We start from the raw sequence: 20,316 nt of genomic DNA on the forward strand, positions 1-20,316 counted from the left end.
GCGTCGAATTTTGTGCCAACATAGCGTCATATGCAGGAAGTTTTACTTTAATTCTTTAATTTGAAAAAAGTGCTACTGCACCACACCGATTGCTCTCCAAAGATTATGGTGAATGTGTTCCATCAGTTTCAACGTGCGAGAGATGGTATGTTCGGTTCAGAAGTGGGGATTTTGGCAGGGAATACAAAGATCGCCCAGGCCAGCCAAAAATGATTGAAGACCAAGAATTGCAGGCATTACTTCATGAAGATTGTTGTCGAACTCAACAAGGACTTGCAAAATAATTGGAAGCTACCCAAGCAACAATTTAAAAATGTTTGCCAACAGCAGGATTCATCCAAAAGAAGGGAAATTTGGTACGATTGTGTGTCAAACTCAACAAGAGCTTGCAAAATCATTGTGAGCAAGAATCAGCAAGATTCATCTAAATGCAGGGAAATTGAGTTCCATACGAATTGAAGCCGAATACCTTGAAAGACGATTTTGTATGGCTGAAATAATGCTACTTGAACGCTATAAAAAAAAATCATTTTTGCACCGACTCATAACTGGCGATGAAAAATGGATCCATTACAATAACCCGAAGCGTAAGAGATCGTATTTGAAGCCAGGCCCACCAGCCGAATCAACACCAAAGCCAAATATCCATGGTGCTAAGGTAATTCTCTGTATTTGGTGGGACCAAAAGGGTCCTAACTATTATGAGGCCATGAAATCTGGCCAGACCATAACAGGGAACCAGTACTAAATGCAACTGAGTCATTTGAAGCGAGCATCATTTGAAAACGCCCAAAATATGCGGCCAGATATGAAACTTTAATATTCCATCATGACAACGCTAGACCACATGTTGCAAAAACTGTTAAAACTATTTACGAAAGTGGTTGGGAAGTTTTGCCTTACCCGCTTTATAGTCCAGACCTTGCCTCGTCCGACTTCCATTTGTTTCAATCGAAGCAGAACGTTCGCTCAAGAACAGAGTATCCGATTGTGGCTTGATTCGTTCTTGTCCTCAAAAGATGAGCAGTTCTTTTGCCGCGGAATCCATGTGTTCCCATATAGATGGGAAAAGGTCATAGCTAACAATGGCCAATACTTTGAATTATTGTATAAATTGTACAAATATTTCAAAATGAAAGCTAAAAATTTTAAAAATCCCACATTTTTAAGTCATACAGCCAATATATCAACACAATTTGTGTACGAATTACTCACAAGAAAGTGCGGTACAAAATAATTGTTTCAAGTGACTACACTTCAGATTACTTAGATACACTTAAGTGCCAATTGACTTCACGCTAGTTTACCTGGGATATATAAAGTAACCAATTAACTTCTCTTTGCACTACAAAGAGCACATACGTGTCAAATGATCCAAAATATATAAATTGGAGTCAGTGAAGTGGTCTGTGATTATTAGTGACAATTACTGTCTATACATTGCTTAACTTGATGTCAAATCATGCCTTGATCTTTGAACTAGCTTGACTCTGACTCTAGTAACTTCTTGAATCTTTCTAATCAAATGAACTGATATTTTAATATTCAACTCACAATTGTTACACTCCAAAGGATATTCTATTAAAACCAGCTCACTAAAGTAATATTAAGAAACAATTTCTGTAAAAAAAATTATCTTTCTTGCTAAAATATCTATTACAACCAGCTATAGAGTGTCTTTTGCGCCCAATACGAAGTTTATTTTATCATTTCATTTTCACATCTTGAAACAGACACTACCCATAAAATATTATATAATTAAAATGCAAACAGCTCGTGGCTCTAGCAATATATAGAAATTTTGTATATATTTTTATTTCACTTGAAAGTAAAAACAATCTGCAGTAAAATAAAAGTGCTATTTGTAAAGTATGACGCTGATTTTAACAATTATTGTATATATTTCATCATGAAATATAGAATATGTATAAAAATCTATTTACTTTTTTTTGTAACATTTGTTACAAACAATCGTGTAGGTTGTTTTTAACTCTCGTGATTGATAAAGTTTTTTATTTTTAGTATGCACGTTAGTAAGAGTTGTCACAGACTGTGGTAGATTGCAGCACATGCAAATTGTTTGATATAAACTTGATGATATCACTTAGCTAAGACACAATAAGCAAGTAAGCGAAGACACAAAAAAGTGTTACAGATGATGTGGTTGGATATCAGCAGCTCATAATAGATAGGACGCTTTTGCTATTGCCAAATACAGAGAATTACCTTAGCCTAAGGATATTTGGCTTTGGTAACGATTCGGCTGGTTGGCCGGACTTCACATACGATCTCTTACGCTTCGGCTTATCGTAATGAATCTAGTTTTTATCGCTTTTCAATGTCTCTCGTCGTCAATTCGTATGGTACCCAATATGTCAGCTTTAGATGAATTCAGCTTCTCGCAAATGTTTTGAAATTGCTGCTTGAGTAGACCGTATTGATTTTGCAAGCTCTTGAGTTTGACAAGTTTTTTTAGCTGTCCTTGGCGATCTTGTCAAAATCTCCACTGCTGAAGCGAACAAACCGTCTCTCGCACTTTAAAACTTATGGAACGCATTCACCATAAGCTTTGGAGAGCAATCGGTGTGCTTCAGCAAAACTTCTCGCATATGATGCTTTTTTGGTATAAATTTCGACATTTCGAAACAAATAAAACTAAGTGATAATAATTGACAGATATTCAAAACAAAAAAGTGTTCAAAAAATACGGCACCTATTGTAAGTCCCGCATATTTTTATAAAATATTCATTTGTGAATAGCCTAAATATTTCCGATGTAAGTGTTAATTGATTTAAACGGAAATATATATATTGTGGTTTTAAGATTAAAGTTTAAAGTCTATGAAGAAACTAAAATACTTTATACATACAATAGCTTATTATAATGGAAATGGAATAACAAATTAAAATAATATTATAAAATGTGTAAAGAAAAGGGGCTTCCGGGAATTAAAGTAGTCGTTGGGAATTTAATTAAAATTGTATATGGAAATAAATCCAGAATTTAAAATCTATTAATAAAACATCTTTTTTGAAAATAAATTATTAAGAAATTCCTTGAATATTGCATAGTTAAAATAAGATTTATAATACAACTTTTATTACTCATAAATCTTAAAGTAGCGTGCAAAACGCACGATTTTTTAACGCCATATTAAGCGCCATTTTGTATATCCGGTTTATTTGCTCAACTACTATTTTATAACAGTTTATTAAACCAGGTGTTTTTTTAAAGTTTATAACACTATAAAAAGAATAATGTACTATTTGACAATTAAATATAAAAAATTATAAAAATAGCTTTACAAATACAGAAAACACAAACATTACAGAGCAAAATCAATGAACTTATTGCGTTGTAAAAAAATATAAAATGAATTTTAAAAAATCTATCATGCGGAAATTGCAAATTGTTTAAAGTTGACAAAGGCGGGGCGCAGAGAGCAATTCATGCTGATGATGAGACGAAAAGGTGAATGAATTCTTTTAAAATTTTTAATAGACATTGATAAGAATTGGTTGTATTTTATGTTTTTGACGAATCCGGCATTTTTATTGATTGAATTCTTTTAAGATTTTTAACAGACATTGATAAGAATTGGTGCAACGAGGGCGGGTCAATAAGCATGACTTTTTGAATGAAACACATGTTTTTGGATAAAACTCCATTTTATTTTTCAACATAGACTCCTTTCAGCTCTATACACTTTGTCCAAAGTTTCTTCAATTGTGTTATCCCTTCTAAAAAATAAGATTTTTAGAGGTCATCAAAATAGGTATTTTTTTGTGAGATGACTTCATGAAGAAATAGTCACTAGATGCTAAATACGGTGATGAAAAGGAGCAATTCGTAGCCTAATTCTGCACCCTTGCATTGTTGTGGTGAAAGAGGACAGCCAGTAATTTTCTGGTTGTTGATATCACTTAGCTAAGACACAGTAAGCAATTAAGCGAAGACACAATAAAGAGTTACATAAACAGTGTTCGAAGAAAAATTGATCAATTACAATAACCCGAAGCGTAAGAGATCGTATTTGAAGCCAGGCAAACTAGCCGAATCGACACCAAAGCCAAATATCCATAGTGCTAAGGTAATGCTCTGTATTTGCTGCTGCTGAAATCAGGCCAGACCATCACAGGGAACCTGTACCGAACACAACTGAGTCATATGAAGCGAGTATCATTTGAAAACGCCCAAAATATGCGGCCAGATATGAAACTTTAATATTCCATCATAACAACGCTAGGCCACATGTTGCAAAAACAGTTAAAAACTATTTAGAAAGAAGTGGTTGGGAAGTTTTGCCTCACCCGCCTTATAGTGCAGACCTCGCCTCGTCCGACTACCATTTGCTTCGATCGAAGCAGAGTGTTCGAAATAATTTTACATTTTACACATTACGTTCCCTTTAATAAAACAATCGTGTATAATTTTTTTGCCATTTCGAAATAATTGAGTTTAAAATTTTTGTGGTAGTAGACATCTGGAACAAAAGTAATATTTCAATTGATCTTTTGACCCATTTTGTGGAAGTAGTAATGGTGTATATGCTTATATACTATTGTCTTATTGAGCGGACGATTAGTGTTTTGTTCATGTGTAAAATATATTGAAAATCAAGTAGCAAATCAAAATCACATAAGTGCAGCACTAGTTCGATCATGCACCATGAATAATTTAGTCATAGTTTGCGTTCTAGGCCATATGCGGTCGTTTATTTTTCAAATAATCATTAAATCGACCCAATAAGTTGACACAAGAATTATTCACTATTGATGGTTTTACCCTTTTGAAGTTAATCAATGTGGATTATACCACGAGCATCTCAAAAACCAGTCCACCTACTTTGCCCTTCTTTGGCATCGATTCACCACGATACACTGCAGTTTGATCACTAGTATGTTGTGGTGGAACCACGATTATGAAACTTCGCCAAAACTCGTCCATATTGCGGTTAGACAAAGCCAAACACTCATGCGAAGTTGTTACACGAATGCGTTTGAGGTCGATTGTGAGCAATGATGGATGTCACATCTTGAGGAAAGTTTTCTTTCCCAAATGATCATTCAAAATTAAAACCACTTAGCCATGTTTACGGTTTCCATGTCGTGAATTTTTTTCTATTGTTTCGGATGTAGAGATCTCAACTGGGCGTCCTATCTTTTGTTGAAATAATGTCGATCATGATGCTGATATTTTTATTGTATTTATAAAGGGAAACATTATGTATTTTAAGCTATTAATAGAGTAAGTGATTTAATTTAATAAATTATGAAATAAAAAATAATTTATGAAAAATTATGTTTTTTCTTAAAAAAATCAAATTTTTTATGAAAACATTCTTTATTAAAATTTTGGTTTGGATTGTTTTTTTTTTGAAAATTCGATTTTTAAATCCTGTATATTTCCTTCAATTCAAACGATATTTACAAATTTTCACATTTCTTAATGTTCGAAAAGTAACATTTGAATATTTTTCGAATTTTTTTTTATGAAATTTCGTATAGTAAATAATTTTTGACACTTTTTAGAAATTCGAAATTTTGTTCGAATTTTCGAACATGCCTTCAACAGATTATATTTTCTACTAAACTTCATAAATAATAAAATAAGGGAAATTGAGCCTTTATTTCTGACACTTTTTAGAAATTCGAAATTATGTTCGAATTATCGAACATGCATTAGAAAATAGTATGTACAACAGTCATGCCCAAGCCCTATACTCTTGGTACTCTTTTGTTTTTGTAATTGCTCTTAGCTATAGGCTGTGTGTTTTGTATACTCACTAGAGCACTCAGCACTAGCAATACAAAATACACAAACAACTTTGTCTTATTATTTTTTTTGTTGTTCTTCACTGAATACACGCATGTTGAAAGCAACAACACTTTCGTATGCTTTGCTGGTAAACATTGACGACTGCGATCATCCATGTAGATTTTGTTTATCGTATGATATTTTAAAAATGTGTGTGTTGAAAGTGAGTTTTTTTCTTTTTTCTTTGTATGAATTGGTTTTAGCGACAACAAATATTGAATAAAAAGTAGCTTTTCTTTAAATGTATTGGTGTTTACTCTTCCATAAGGAACTTGTGGGCACCCCTGATGTACAATATTGAAAAATAACTTCATAATTGAAATTCGATTTTTAAATCCTGTATATTCCCTTCAATTCAAATGATATTTACAAGTTTTCACATTTCTTAATGTTCGAAAAGTCATATTTGAAAATTTTTCGAATTTTTTTAAGAAATTTCGTTTAATAAATATTTTTTGACACTTTTAGAAATTCGAAGTTTTGTTCGAATTTTCGAACATGTCTTCAAAATATTATTTTGGCTACTAAACTTCATAAATAATAAAAAAAAATTATTTCTGACACTTTTTAGAAATTCGAAATTATGTTCGAATTATCGAACATGCATAAAAATAGTATTTTGCAAAATAATTTCATATTCAATATTGAAAACAAATTTTTGGTAAAACAAAGTTTAGGTGAATTTTTAGTTGACATTTTTTTTTTTATTTTGAACAAAATTTTAAACCTCCCTTTTTTACACTTTTATTTAATTCCCATGACTCTGCTCTAAAGTATAGATTTCTATTTTAAAATTACCACAGACAACAAAACAATTAAAAAGTAATTTATAAATAAAAAAAAAATCACACCAATTTTTCTGTCATTAAAATTGCAAACATTTTTACAATACAACGAAATAAATCTCTACTCAATACAAAGATAATAAAAACGTAATGTATTTAAAAAAAAATTGAAAATAATAATTAACTAAAGCTGACAATAATGATTATAAAAAGGTTTGAAGTACATATTTATATTTGCCGTAAAATTTAATCTTTTTTTATTACCGCATTTGTGAATGAGTGAGTGAGTGACTGATTGACTTACTGACTGAGTGCTGGGCATGATACGTTTTGATTTTTATAGCAACAAAACGTTTTAGTAAATGTTGCTGGCGTATAGAGAAAAACGTGCTGCTTTGTTATCACATTTTGTGTATAAACAATGTTGCGGAACATTGAGTTGAATAAACTTGTAAATAAAAGAGAGTGTGTAGGAAATTTATGCAGAAAGGGGAAGAAAGACATTGATTATGCATTTTTTACAATACATTTGACCATAGCAGTTTGCATACATTTGACACGTGTGCTTGTTACATGATTGAGTGCAAATTAAGTTGAAAATTGTCAAGGAAAACTGCACAATTAAAATATTTTGAAAATTAATTTGCCATTTCTAACTAGCTGATCATATTGGCATGATCTATAGGATCAGCTATGCATAATCATAGCAGATCATTGCCTATTATTAGCTATGACCTTTTCCGATCTTTCTGTCAAAACATATGGATTCCTCGTCAAAAGAACTGCTCTTGTTTTGAGGCCAAGAACGAATCAATCCAAATCAATCCGAATCTGTTCCAAAGTAAATCGTATCCCAGAGTGAGTGTTCTATATCGTTCGAAACAAATAGTAGTCGGACCAAGGTCTGGACTATAAGGCGGGTGAGGCAAAACCACAAGTACTGCCGGTGGTGGTAACAATAAAATTATTTATTATTTTTTGAAATTATGCAACAGAAAACAACAGCAAACAGAAGCCATTAAAACAACACTTTTATATCCATGCTGTTTTTAATTGCGTTGCATTATTTTAAACTTTTTCTTTCTATTTAATATCTTATCTACGTTTCAAAATAAGTTTACAACTGCTCATCACTCAAAACAAATGTCAAGGTTGTTGTATGTGAATTATGTATTAGAAAACCGAAAGAAAAAGCGTCTCATCTAATATTTTATCACTCATACGCCTTTGTTGGCATTTGAAAAATACTTAATACAAACATCGAACTGAGTAGATAAATGGAAAAAACTAAATAATTTTAGTTAAAATTAGAAGAAAATATAAAAACACAAACGAATTTAAGCATATAATAATTAAAAGCAAACAATTTGTTTAAGAATTCTAAGTAAAATTAGTAAACATTTAGAATACAAAACGTGCAGACAGAAACACTTGTTTTATTACAAAATCCACATCAACAATTTTGCATTTGGACGTATAGAAAATTATAAAAATTAAAATAGAAATAGAAAGCAAATATTTACTGCTAAACTGCACAATTTATGAAAATTTATATGGACACGATGGATGATGATATAAGAAATGTTTGCATTTTATTATAGTAATTAAATTAACCTGTTAAGGGTGATGCAAACAAACAACTATAGCTAAAGTCACTTGAATACAATACCACCCAGCAATTAAGCAAGTAGTATCCCTTCTAGACAGCAATTGTCGCTAATGTCTGATCACTTGGCTAACTCCAATTGATATTGTTACGTTTTAACCTTTTCAAAACGTTGGTTTATTTCCTTTAAATAAATCGGATACTTTTGATTGCAAATAAAAGCCGTTTAGTAGTTTGAAAATTGTAACAACTCTTTATTTATATAAAATGTACAACAACAGAATTAAATAGTGACTCAATGTTTTTTATACACGTTTATAAATTCGCAGAAATACAGACACACTTTATAATGTACACGAATTCACTTTAAAATACAGCACACTTTAAGGCACTCAGTTGATGTTTATTCAAATAGCGTCTCTGATAAAGTAACTAACGACTGCAACCTCTGCCACTATTTATAACACTGCCATCTGCACTCTAGATTGCTCTTTAACTGTCTAGAGCTTTATAATACATACGCCATCTGTGGTGTACTTTCTACAATGTTCTTTAACTGAATATTCGAATTCGAATATACGGTCGCAGCAAACAGCGTTGCCATACTTACGATCAATGGTCAACTGAAAGCTTTTATTCAATGTTAATAATGCCCACAGATATGTTAAAGTTTGGGCACTGCTATTTGAAAGCATTATGCAACTTTAAATCAGCCGTTAAAATCGTTATATTTGAATTCAAGTACAATTTCGTAACAATATATTTTGGGCCATTTTACATGTATGTGCTCTGTGTAATGCAGAGAGAAGTCAATTGGTTACATTATACATCCCAGGTAATCTAGCATGAAGACAATTGTCACTTAAGTGTCTCTAAGTAATCTAGAATGTAGTCACTTTAAATGTTTTGTGAGCTGGTGGTTAATTTATACTTCCCAGGTAATCTAGTCTGAAGTCAGTTGTAATTTAAGTGTCTCTAAGTAATATAAAGAGACTTAAACGTTTTGTGAGTACCCAGCAGTTAAGCAAGTCTATGTATCCCTTATAGACAGTAATTGTCACTAATGTCTGATCAGTTTTCTAACTCCAATTGATATATTTTAGTTCATTTGACACGTATGTATTATTTGTAGTGCAGAGAAAGGTCAATTGTTTACTTTATACATTCCAGGTAATCTAAAGTGAAGTGAGTTATCACTTAAGTGTCTCTAAGTAATCTAGAGGGTAGTCACTTTAAGCGTTTCGTGAGTAATAAGCCAGCAATTTATCAAGTAGTCAAAGTATTCCTTATAGACAGTAATTGTCACTAATGTCTGATCACTTTTCTAACTCCAATTGTTTTAGTTCATTTAATACGTATGTGATATTTGCAGTGTAGTTAAGTCAATTGGTTACTTTATACATCCCAGGTAATCTAGAGTGAAGTCATTTTAAACGTTTTGTGAGTTATTGGTTACTCTATACTTCCCAGGTAATCTCGCGTAAAGTCAGTTGTCACTTTTGTCTCCAACTAACCTAGAGTGTATTCACTTTAAACTTCTATATTGTACTGCACTTTAGAAAATAGTTATTTTACCCACCAGAAATAATCTATTAGATTGTTGTCGGAGGAAGTTTTGTTTACAAGCAATCGATTATTGGACAGTTTATGAGAAGTATTTTTATACCCTTCACCATAAGTGGCAAGGTTATACATAAGTTTATCATTATTTTTGTAATTTCTACATTTTTCATTCGGCTCGGTTGCTATTTAAAATCGACAAAATCGGCCCACAAATGGCTGAGATATAAGGAAAACCGGGATAACCTAGATTTTTGGCCTATTTTTGATCTATATCTGGATTACTAAGTCATTAATATAGACAATATGGATATCTAATGATAGATATTTCAAAGTCCATTGCAACGATGTATATAAGGCTATTGGAATTTTTTTTCACAAAAAACGTAAACAATAAAAGTAACCGGGACATCTAAAGAAAGAAAGTTGTTTGTTGTGGAAAATGGAATAGATAAGATTAATATCAAAATTACGATATTTTGGTACTAATTTTATTGATAACTGTTCAATAATAGCAAAATCTATACCAATATCTTGTAACTTAAACATTTTTTACTTTGTGACGAACTTTTTTAATCGGCGAAGAACAGCTGATGCTGTTGTTAAACGAGTTAAAAACAACTTCATCTAGTTTTATATTTAGAGTCGACTTCAGCGTCAGAAGTATACTTTAACTTGTCTATGATAAACCTGAAGTCCACTCTTAAGTAAAGTCGAGTTTAATTCTCTTAAAATGTACTTTATTTTTGACTATGATTATGGGCCATTATTTTTATGTACAACCATTAAATGTTAAGTTTATATACGCGTAGTCATAATATGTTTAACATGCAAACAAAATATGTTTACTTTTAATAGTCTGTTTTCCCACCATTTCTGAGTGTTGGTGTTTGTCTAAGCTATGTTATTTTTACAAGTAAATTTTGAGTGTCTGTAATTCCCATTCGCTCTATAGTTTTATTTGTATATTATCTTTAACTTTCCTAGAGCGAATAACAATAAATTTGATTTTATCAATAATATTTTAATTGTGAATTTAGTACTTTAAAACTAAAACCTATTAATATTTTGTATTTCCAAAAATAAATTTTAATAATAATATGATTATTTTGGATCATAATATGATTTAATTGTAGCATAATATGATTTAATTGGATCATAAATATGATGACTTTGGGTCATATTATGATTGATTTATATCGTAATATGATTATTTCAAAACATATTAAGATTGATTTTTATCATAATTTTATTATTTCAGAACATATTATGATATTTTATGATACTAATAATGATTATAATATGTCTTGGGCTACAAGCAAAAATCTGATCATAATATGTTGCTCTTAGTTTATGGTTACCACAACCATGTTTTTTCTCTGCGTGTAGTTTTCACCCTAAATGATAGGTGAAAGCTCTAGTTCGCGACAGTCTCCTAGAACTGCTTGGAAATATGAAAATAATTGTTATTTGAAACACAAAATTTTGAGTGCTCCATATCATTTGCTGTGCCCCAAACAACTAACTAAATGCTGAATTTATCACAACACTGACTGACTGATATGATTTCAGTTCCTGAATTCAGTTCAGTTTAACCACAACACAAATTATAAATTTCCTCAATTGAATAAAACAACAAAATTGCAATTTGCGAATACAGAAATATCACCGTGATATCCCACAAATAATTCTCATACAAGCAACAGTACTATCTTCTTTAATTTCTAGCTGGCATGTGCTGGTGATGATGATGATGATAATAATGATTATGTTTGATAACGGGAATAGAAAATTTTAATGAAATTAAATATATTGTTGATTAAATAAATTGGCAAATACAAGTAGAATAAAACAAAATCAAATGAAATGAAATCATTTAAAATGACGTTATTTCATAGTAAATTTTAAACTAAAAATAATCACTCGAAAAAAAAATAGAAAAAAAAAACATAAACTATTGGCTTGATTTAATTTAGACTTTGTTCATTTCATTTCTTGTTTCATCAAGGTAATTGACGTGTTTTTTTATTTCTAAATTTTTTTTTTTTTTTAGGCAAAAAATAGAAAATGATAAATTGTTTGTTTTTTATTCACTCAGCAAGAATGTCACTGTAATAAATAAAATGTTGTTATTGTCATTTATTTTTTTTCCACTGTTAATTGTTGTAGGTTTTTTATAATTTGTTATTTTTTGGCAAATTTATTTGTTTTTATTTTTTATTTCTGCGATTATCTTGTTTAAATGTGTGATAATCTCTGCTACTGATCGTTGAGATATATTTACTTATTACACGTTTTAGTAGTCATTATTCTATTAAAAGTTAAGAATAATAAAACTATAAAATGTACTTGTGTAGCCATTACTTTGTTGAAAACAAATTATGCTTGTTGTTTTTCTTAAGTTTAGCTATAGGTAACGTTATAGGAAAGAGTAATCGGTTACCGGTTTAATTTTTTACTTTTTTAATTAAAAGAACAATAATACTGAAAAGATTGGAATTGAATATATTTTTCAATAAACAAAACTTTATCTATCTTAAAATTAATTTTCAAAATTTTTATTTGAATTAAAATTTTGTTTAAAATAAATTTGAGGAGTTTCGAAACTTAGTAAGGAATTAGAAACAAATTAAATATAATTGTATACAAATATTAATGAAGTGTTTCTTCGAAAACTCCGAAAACTAAAAATAATTGCCCTTTTAAATGATTAACTAGGACACCAACGATAATAAGATCTAGGCCAGAGCCAGTCATAAAGAAAGAAGATTTTTTTGAGAATGTATTGGGTTTAAAATGTAAATGAGAATGTGTTGTTGACTTCGCACTGAAAGACTCTACATAGGTCGACATTTTCAACATTTTCACTCCTGTGTACTTGGCACATAGTTTTGTCCGTTAAGATAATTCATGAAACTGATGACACTGTGTGTATAAATAGTGGCAGCAGTTGCAGTCAGTTTATCATAGGCGCTGTTAGAATTAACATCAACTGCATTACCAGTGTATTGTTTTACATTGTAAAGTGACTATTTAAATTGTTGTGGAAATTTTAATAAATAAAGAGTTGTTACAATTTTAAACTAATAAACTGCTTTTATTTTCAATTAAAAGAATACGGGTTATTTGAAGGAACTAAACCACCGTTTTTAAAAGGTACAAACGTAACAATACGAAAAATTTGCTGTCCAAGCGTAAGACATCCAACAGGTTATATAAGACAGATTATAGAAGACAACTTTTAAGTTTATAATTCCAATTTGAGACTACTCTGAGTTTATTTCAGCTTGCAAACAATACAGATTTCCAAGTGAAAATTTACGCATTTGCAATAAGAAGGTCGAAATGTCCTCTAATATTCATTTATTATGTGATACAGCTCAGACAGCACACTGTCAAGTTATTATCAGCTCAATTATGAAAAAAATTCCCCGGGAGTTTTTTCCCTTTTCTCATTTTTGCTATTCAAATTCTATGTTAAAAAAAAAATAAAAAAAAGGAAAAACTCCGGGGGAATTTTTTTCCATAATTGGGTTGTATGAGCTTCAGGATATTAGACCATGTCAGGCAATGAAATTGCTAACAAATGGGGCGCAAAAAAGTAGTCATTGAACGAAGCTGTGGCGAATTTTGGACATTCATATCTCTTTGGGTGCGATATCGAATATAAACTATGAATGGGCGTTGACGATACGGAACTCAAGTACCAGGAGTCACTCGACTCTTGGGTTAGATATACTGGCCAATGTATAGAGAAGCACAGAAGGGGTCATTGAATTTGATCAAGGCCTTCTCAAAGGTGAGTCACTAACGGATCTAGTAAAATTTTTGGGTTTGTGTATGAGGATCACTAGATTTACAAGGTAGTCTGTAGTTGGGAGTACAATTTGATTACGTGATAATTCACATAAATAGTATGTGAATTGTGGCAGCACGGTGTTAAAGTACTTGCAAAATCATGCACCCATGGTTCGATCCCTGGCAGAGGACGAAAAATGTTCATCCTGAATTTCGAGTTTTAAAAAATTAATTGCTTCAACCCCCCTCTATACAATCCACCCAATAAGCCCCCTGACCACCACTGCCCCTGGAGAAGAGGATACCATTATGGAAAAGGTCAGGCAGCCACCATCCACTGTGAAAAAGGTAGGAATCAATGATTAGCAAGGTTTCCCACCATTACACCAAATACACAGAGGGCGTTGTTTTTTTAGGAAACGACAGATGGCAGCTCCATTATACTAGGACCTGCTACAGCAGACCAATGATCTACTTAGCTTGAACAACAAACGTTTAACGAAACGGATAAAAAATAACAATAGACTGGATTCTGATGACAACATCTTACATCTTACGATAAATTTTAAATGGGAAATACGCGAAAACAACTGAAACAAATCATATAAGATGTATGGGAGCATGCTCCTAAGAGGATAAATCGAGAAAAAAATATGTAAATTTAAAAAATCACAATCAGCCTACGATCCTCGAAGTTCTATATGGGTAGAATATTCAATTTTAAAAATTGCATATAGGAAATTTGGGGACAATTTAAATAGCAAATTAGAAATGTTGCAGGCGGTGCATACTGAATATATTAACTCCTTAAAACACAAAACTATCTTATGCCATAAGTTTAGTGGGGGCAGGATCCAAAACAGAACAGGCATTATTGGATTTGTTCCGTAAACAAACACAGAGTATCAATTAACATCCTTCGAGGACATTGTTATGTCTAAGTGCCAGGAACCAATCACGGAACCAAAACTGTGTCGGTTCCTTTTCCTCTAGGGACTCATTAGAATCCCGTTTTTAAAAGCTATTGTTTTTGTTCTAAAAATAAACAGAATGCTTATTTACAGAGTAGACATACACAATGGAGATACAAAGGTTTACTTTGACCACCAAGCGACCACTATACACCAGTAACTTCACTAGGAAATGGTGAGTAACCAATGGAGTTTTTTATGTAGCTAATGGTGTTTTCTTTTCTGGCATAAATGATTTATTTCACCATTCCTTGTGTTCTTTTCTGAAAAAATGTAGTTTGGTAAGCGTATAACGTGGTCTTTTCAAATAATGTTGCCCTAAAACACCGAAATTATGCTATATATTTCAACCTCAATTTTATCAACCACAGCTTTTCTTGTTATTATTATACCCTTCACCATGAGTGGCAAGGGTATATATAAGTTTGTCATTCCGTTTGTAATTTCCACATTTTTCATTTGCGACCCCATAAAGTATATATATTCTGGATCGTTATAGATAGCGGAATCGATATAGCCATGTCCGTCTGTGTGTTGAAATCAATTTTCCGAAGCCCCCAAATAACTTACATACACGATTCATACATCAATATCTCCGAAATTCTTCCGGCTCGGTCACTATTTAAAATCGAGAAAATCGGTTCACAAATGGCTGAGATATAAGGAAAAAACTAGGACAACATCGATTTTTGACCTATTTTTGACCTATATCTGGATTACTAAGTCATTAAGATAGACAATATGGATATCTAATGATAGATATTTCAAAGACCTTTGCAACGACGTATATAAGACCATAGTAAGTTGGACATACAATGGGTCAAAATCGGAAAAAAATATTTTTTAACCCGAATTTTTTTTAAAAAAATTTTTTTTTTAATTTTCTTTAATTAATTTTTTTGGAAAAAAAATTTTAGATGAAAAAAAAAATCGGGTTAAAAAATATTTTTTTCCGATTTTGACCCATTGTATGTCCAACTTACAAACAATTTGGAAAAAAAAATTTTTTTTAAAAATTTTAAAACATTAAAAAAAAATTTTCATTTTGTTTAAATAAAAATATTTTTAAGTATAATTTGGTGAAGGGTATATAAGATTCGGCACAGCACAGCACAGAAAATGGTTTTAAACTTAAATATTTTCCATACAAAATTAGTTTAACGTTTGTCCTTGCGTTTTATAAAAGTGTTAAAAAGGAAGCAAAATGTATAGTTTTAGGTTATTGTTCTATTGCGATCGTTAAAAATTTAATGTGTGGTAGCCTTTAATAAATGGTACAAAATATGTCGGAAACATTTTGCGTCAATGCGGCTGTAGGTTCCTGGGCTACAGGAGTAAGTAAGTAGAACATATTATTTGTTGTAAGATCATAAAGTAGTTGTGTTTTAATCCATAAATATCTTTGATTATTGACTTAAGAAAGAACCTTAACCAATGATCGTTACTCATATAAAATTGAGGTCGAATAAAATCGGTTACATCACGAGCATCAAACGTATTTCACAAAAAATATCAAAAAAAGAAACAAAAAGCATATAAATAAACAGGTGCTCAGAGAGTACATAACATGTTATTATTATATATGTTCCATGGTATCTTTATGTCGATCACTGACCTTAACCCTTAATGTATTTTCGAACCTTATGCTATTAATTTAAAAAAATAACCGAATCAAATTTAATTTATATTTAGGTATATTAACTAAGTGACATGCTAGTTTTTATTTTATGACATAAATCATAGTTAAATTACCGAATACATTTCATATGTAAATTTTCATTTAAATTATTGTACACATGAACATACAAATAAATAAATAATACATGTATGTATGTTAGAATGGATGTCTCTATCAATGTAGATAAATAAATATACAAAAAAATAAAAAAATACTTGTTGCTCGACGTTGGCGTTCAAATAATAAATGTACCCATTTAGAGAGTATTTTGAACTACTAAATCTATGGCAGAGGTGGACAATTTCAATTATTTTATTTTTGTGATTTTTTTTGTTTTGTTTTTGGGTTCTTTTTTTTTTGCATTAAAACAAATATCTTTTCATTCTTGTATTCTCCTCGAACATCATGTACTAGTAGAGCTCTTAGTGTAGTGATTTCAAATTTTACACTCTCATCAAATGATCAGTTGAGGTCAGTTGATCCGGAAGACAAGTTCGCTTGTAAACGCTACAACAAAACTACATACTAAATACAAATACAAGAGATTTTGCGAAAATACAACAAAAAAAAAAACGAAAAAAATAACAACAAATATTAATATAATTTATATTAATAAAAATTAAATACATAATTTGTTGTGGTTTTGCAAATTGCTTGAATTCACACAAGTTGAGCACAAACAAACAACAAGAAGAAATTTTTATTAATTTTAATTTGGCTATTTTTCCAACACTTTAATCTCGGTCGCTTTTATATTGTACAACGCCAGAGAAAATTATTGGCAGCGTTTTTTACTCAGCCGCTGCCGTGAAAATCCACAACTATACTGGATAGTTATTTTAAAGCGTCGCGTATGTCGCATAGTTGTCAGTTTTTGAAAGACAATCGTGTCAGGCGAATCCTTCAAGCTGAACTCCTCAAAACCTCCATTGCCGCCAACAGCGAAACTCCTCAAGACACAGCTACAAAACGACGACTGCGAATTGCAATCGTTTGCGAATGCCATACGAAATCATAGTACGACAACGCCATTAAATCGTGCGCGTGAAACACGTCTATCATCGGCCGCCCTCAGACGTCATCAGCTGAAAATGTCCTTAAAACAGGGTAGACCACCACCAGCACCCTCCTCGGGGGCAGCCGGTGTTCAATTGAATATGTCTGCACAGGGATTAAGTGTTAGTATTTCCAAGCTGATATTTTGTTTATTTGTTGTTTTAAAGGGTCTTGAAATTATGGATAATTTAAAAGTGAAATAATAATATTTCCTAAAAAGAAAAATAATTTACAATTTATTTTGAAGAAACGCAATTTAAATTCATGTTTTCAAGGTTATTTTCTAAATCAAAAACACACAAAAATGCGACAAATTTAAACGTATAAACAAATTTTATAGTTAACAAAAAGAAAAAAAGATTTACATAAATAAAAACATCTGAACGATAATATAAAGAAAACAAGAAATGAGAAAAAGTGAACAAAACAAGTAACCGATTACTTTTCATTTATTTTTAAATATATAAAAAAAAGTTAAACATTTATTTGCTGAAAAATAAATCAAAAAGACAAGCTCAAAAGTTAAATTAAAAAAAAGTAACCAAAAAGGACTTTTGAAAGTAATCGCTTAAAATGAAAAAAAGTTTGAATTAAATAAAAGTTTATAAAAAAATAACCACCTTAAAAAGTAATCGACTAATTAAAATAACATTAAATAGAGTAACACAAATTTATAAAAAGTGTTGTGGTCTAATGAGTTTTTATATAATAGAATATCTGGTTATTTAAAAAGTAACTATTAAGGATATTGAAGGAATTGTGTGATAAAGTGATTATTTCGGATAAAAATTAATGGAAATAAGATTAAAACATTCAGTTTAAAGTTTCTAAAAAGGCTAAAGAATAAACAAAGTTATTATTATGTATAAAATAGTCAGTAAATTTAAAAGTAACCGTTATTGTAACAAGCAAAGGCAACATTCAAATATTATTCATATAATAAAAGAAAAAGTAATCGAATGCTTTCAGCGTGACAAATACATATAAGCCCGATACGTGGGTTCCCCGATATTCCAGACGATTGTGTGTTGGGCTATCAATCTGAGGGTTGCGGGTTCGATTCCTGCCAGAGGCAGACAAGCAAAAACTCCGCAGTTTGAGTTTGTTAAAAAAAAACAAGATTTTAAAAACAGAATATCAGCATATTGCACATTGGGGCGAAATAAATCACAAGATTTTGAAATAAGTGTTTTGGTATCGTTGAAAAGATAATTTTTTGTGGATTTTATTATACCCTTCACCATGAGTGGCAAGTAAGTTTGTCATTCTGTTTGTAATTTCTATATTTATACCCTACACCCACCATAGTGGGGAGGGTATTATGCGTTTGTGCAGATGTTTGTAACGCCCAAAAATATTAGTCTAACACCCACCTTAAAGTATACCGATCGACTTAGAATCACTTTCTGAGTCCGTGATGTCCGTCCGTCCGTCTGGTCGGCTGGCTGTCCATGTAAACCTTGTGCGCAGAGTACAGGTCGCAATTTTGAAGATATTTCGATCAAATTTGGTACATATTAGTTTTTCGGCTCAAGGACCAAGCCCCTAGCCCCCATACGAATGTCCTCCCGAAATTGGACTTTATCGGTCATAAATGTTTAATTTATATATGTATCTCCACAACTTCCGCTCCAAATAAGTTTTATATACACAAAATTCATGTCACCAAATTTTGTTACGATCGGTCCATAATTAGTCATAGCTCCCAAAATCACACCCGCTTCCGAAAATCACTTTAATGTGCATAAATCGCTTAAAAATGTTGGTAAACACACAAAATTCAACATAGTTAACTTTCATATAGACATAAATCACACGACCTAATTTCATGGTGATCGGTCCATAATTGGTCATAGCCCCCATATAACCCCACTTCCGAAAATCACTCAAAAATATAAATTATTGAAATTTTAAAAGAAAAATTTTTTTGCTCTTTTACTTAGTGTAGGGTATTATATGGTCGGGCTTGACCGACCATACTTTCTTACTTGTTTTCATTTACGACCCCACAAAGTATATATATTCTGTATCGTTATAGATAGCGAAGTCGATATAGCCATGCCCGTCTGTATGTTGAAATCAACTTTCCGTAGCATCCAAATAACTATACATGATTCATACATCAGTATATCGGGAATTCTTCCGGATCGGTTGCTATTTAAAATCGACAAAATCTGTCCACAAATGGCTAAGATATAAGGAAAAACCCAGGACAACCTCGATTTTTGGCCTAGTTTTTATCTAAGTCATTAATATAGGCAATATAGATATCTAATGCTAGATATTTCAAAGTCCATTACAACGATGTTTTGTATTTTTTTAAAAAAAAAAAAAAAAAAAACATTTTTAAAATTTTTAAATTTAAAATAATCGAAAAATTTTTTTTTTCTAAAAATTGAAAAAAACAACTGGAAAAAAAATTAAATTTTGTTTACCTAAAAATATTTAAAATTTTGAAGTATAATTTGGTGAAGGGTATATAAGATTCGGCACAGCCGAATATAGCACTCTTACTTGTTTTTTAAACAAATATGTATTTCTAAATTCTTTATATTTATATCCAGGAATGTTTATTGGGATATTTTCATCGGAAAATGTCGGGAATTTCGTTGCGATGGCCAAATTTGTTGCTAATTGAATTATTCTATTGTAGAAGCTTTAAGGGTGAAATAACTGAATTTTGTCACTTAACTCATGGCTTGAGCCGAAAAATTCGGTCATTAATAATGAATCAAATTGAAATTTTATGTTCTTAAAGGAATTATTAAGGTGACTAACATTACAACTTTTAAAATATTCAATATTTAGAGAAAAAAATAACCATAATAGTGGTTTTGATTTGTTCCCTGCAGTTCATTGAACTAGTTCAGCCACTTCGAATTACTTAGCCACTGAGAACTAGTACTAGTGAATTTTTAAACCACGAGCAACGATATTAACTGATGAATTTAACATGGAGATGTCATTGCAGATGGCCGATTGGCACATTCTGCCTAACACTTCACTATTAATTTCAATAGCACTAATTCTACTGCATTTGAGAT

General features: G+C 31.0%; 1 protein-coding gene across 3 annotated transcripts in view; it reads left to right on the forward strand.

The window, feature by feature from the left end:
• The window catches only part of LOC135953582 (proton-coupled amino acid transporter-like protein CG1139), a 92,662-nt gene that overhangs the window by 51,599 nt on the left and 20,747 nt on the right, over positions 1–20,316 (forward strand). Inside the window, exon 1 of one of the 3 annotated variants that reach the window (XM_065503531.1) lies at positions 16,771–17,394. The exons of the other annotated variants lie outside the window; for them this stretch is intronic. Within the exon in view, the coding sequence (XP_065359603.1) occupies positions 17,308–17,394 (87 nt within the window). The 5' untranslated portion in view covers positions 16,771–17,307. Of the gene's footprint in view, positions 1–16,770; positions 17,395–20,316 lie in introns of those variants that run through there. 3 annotated transcript variants of the gene reach the window in all.

The sequence above is a fragment of the Calliphora vicina genome, chromosome 3 (assembly GCF_958450345.1).
Source record: "Calliphora vicina chromosome 3, idCalVici1.1, whole genome shotgun sequence".
NCBI lineage: Eukaryota > Metazoa > Arthropoda > Insecta > Diptera > Calliphoridae > Calliphora > Calliphora vicina.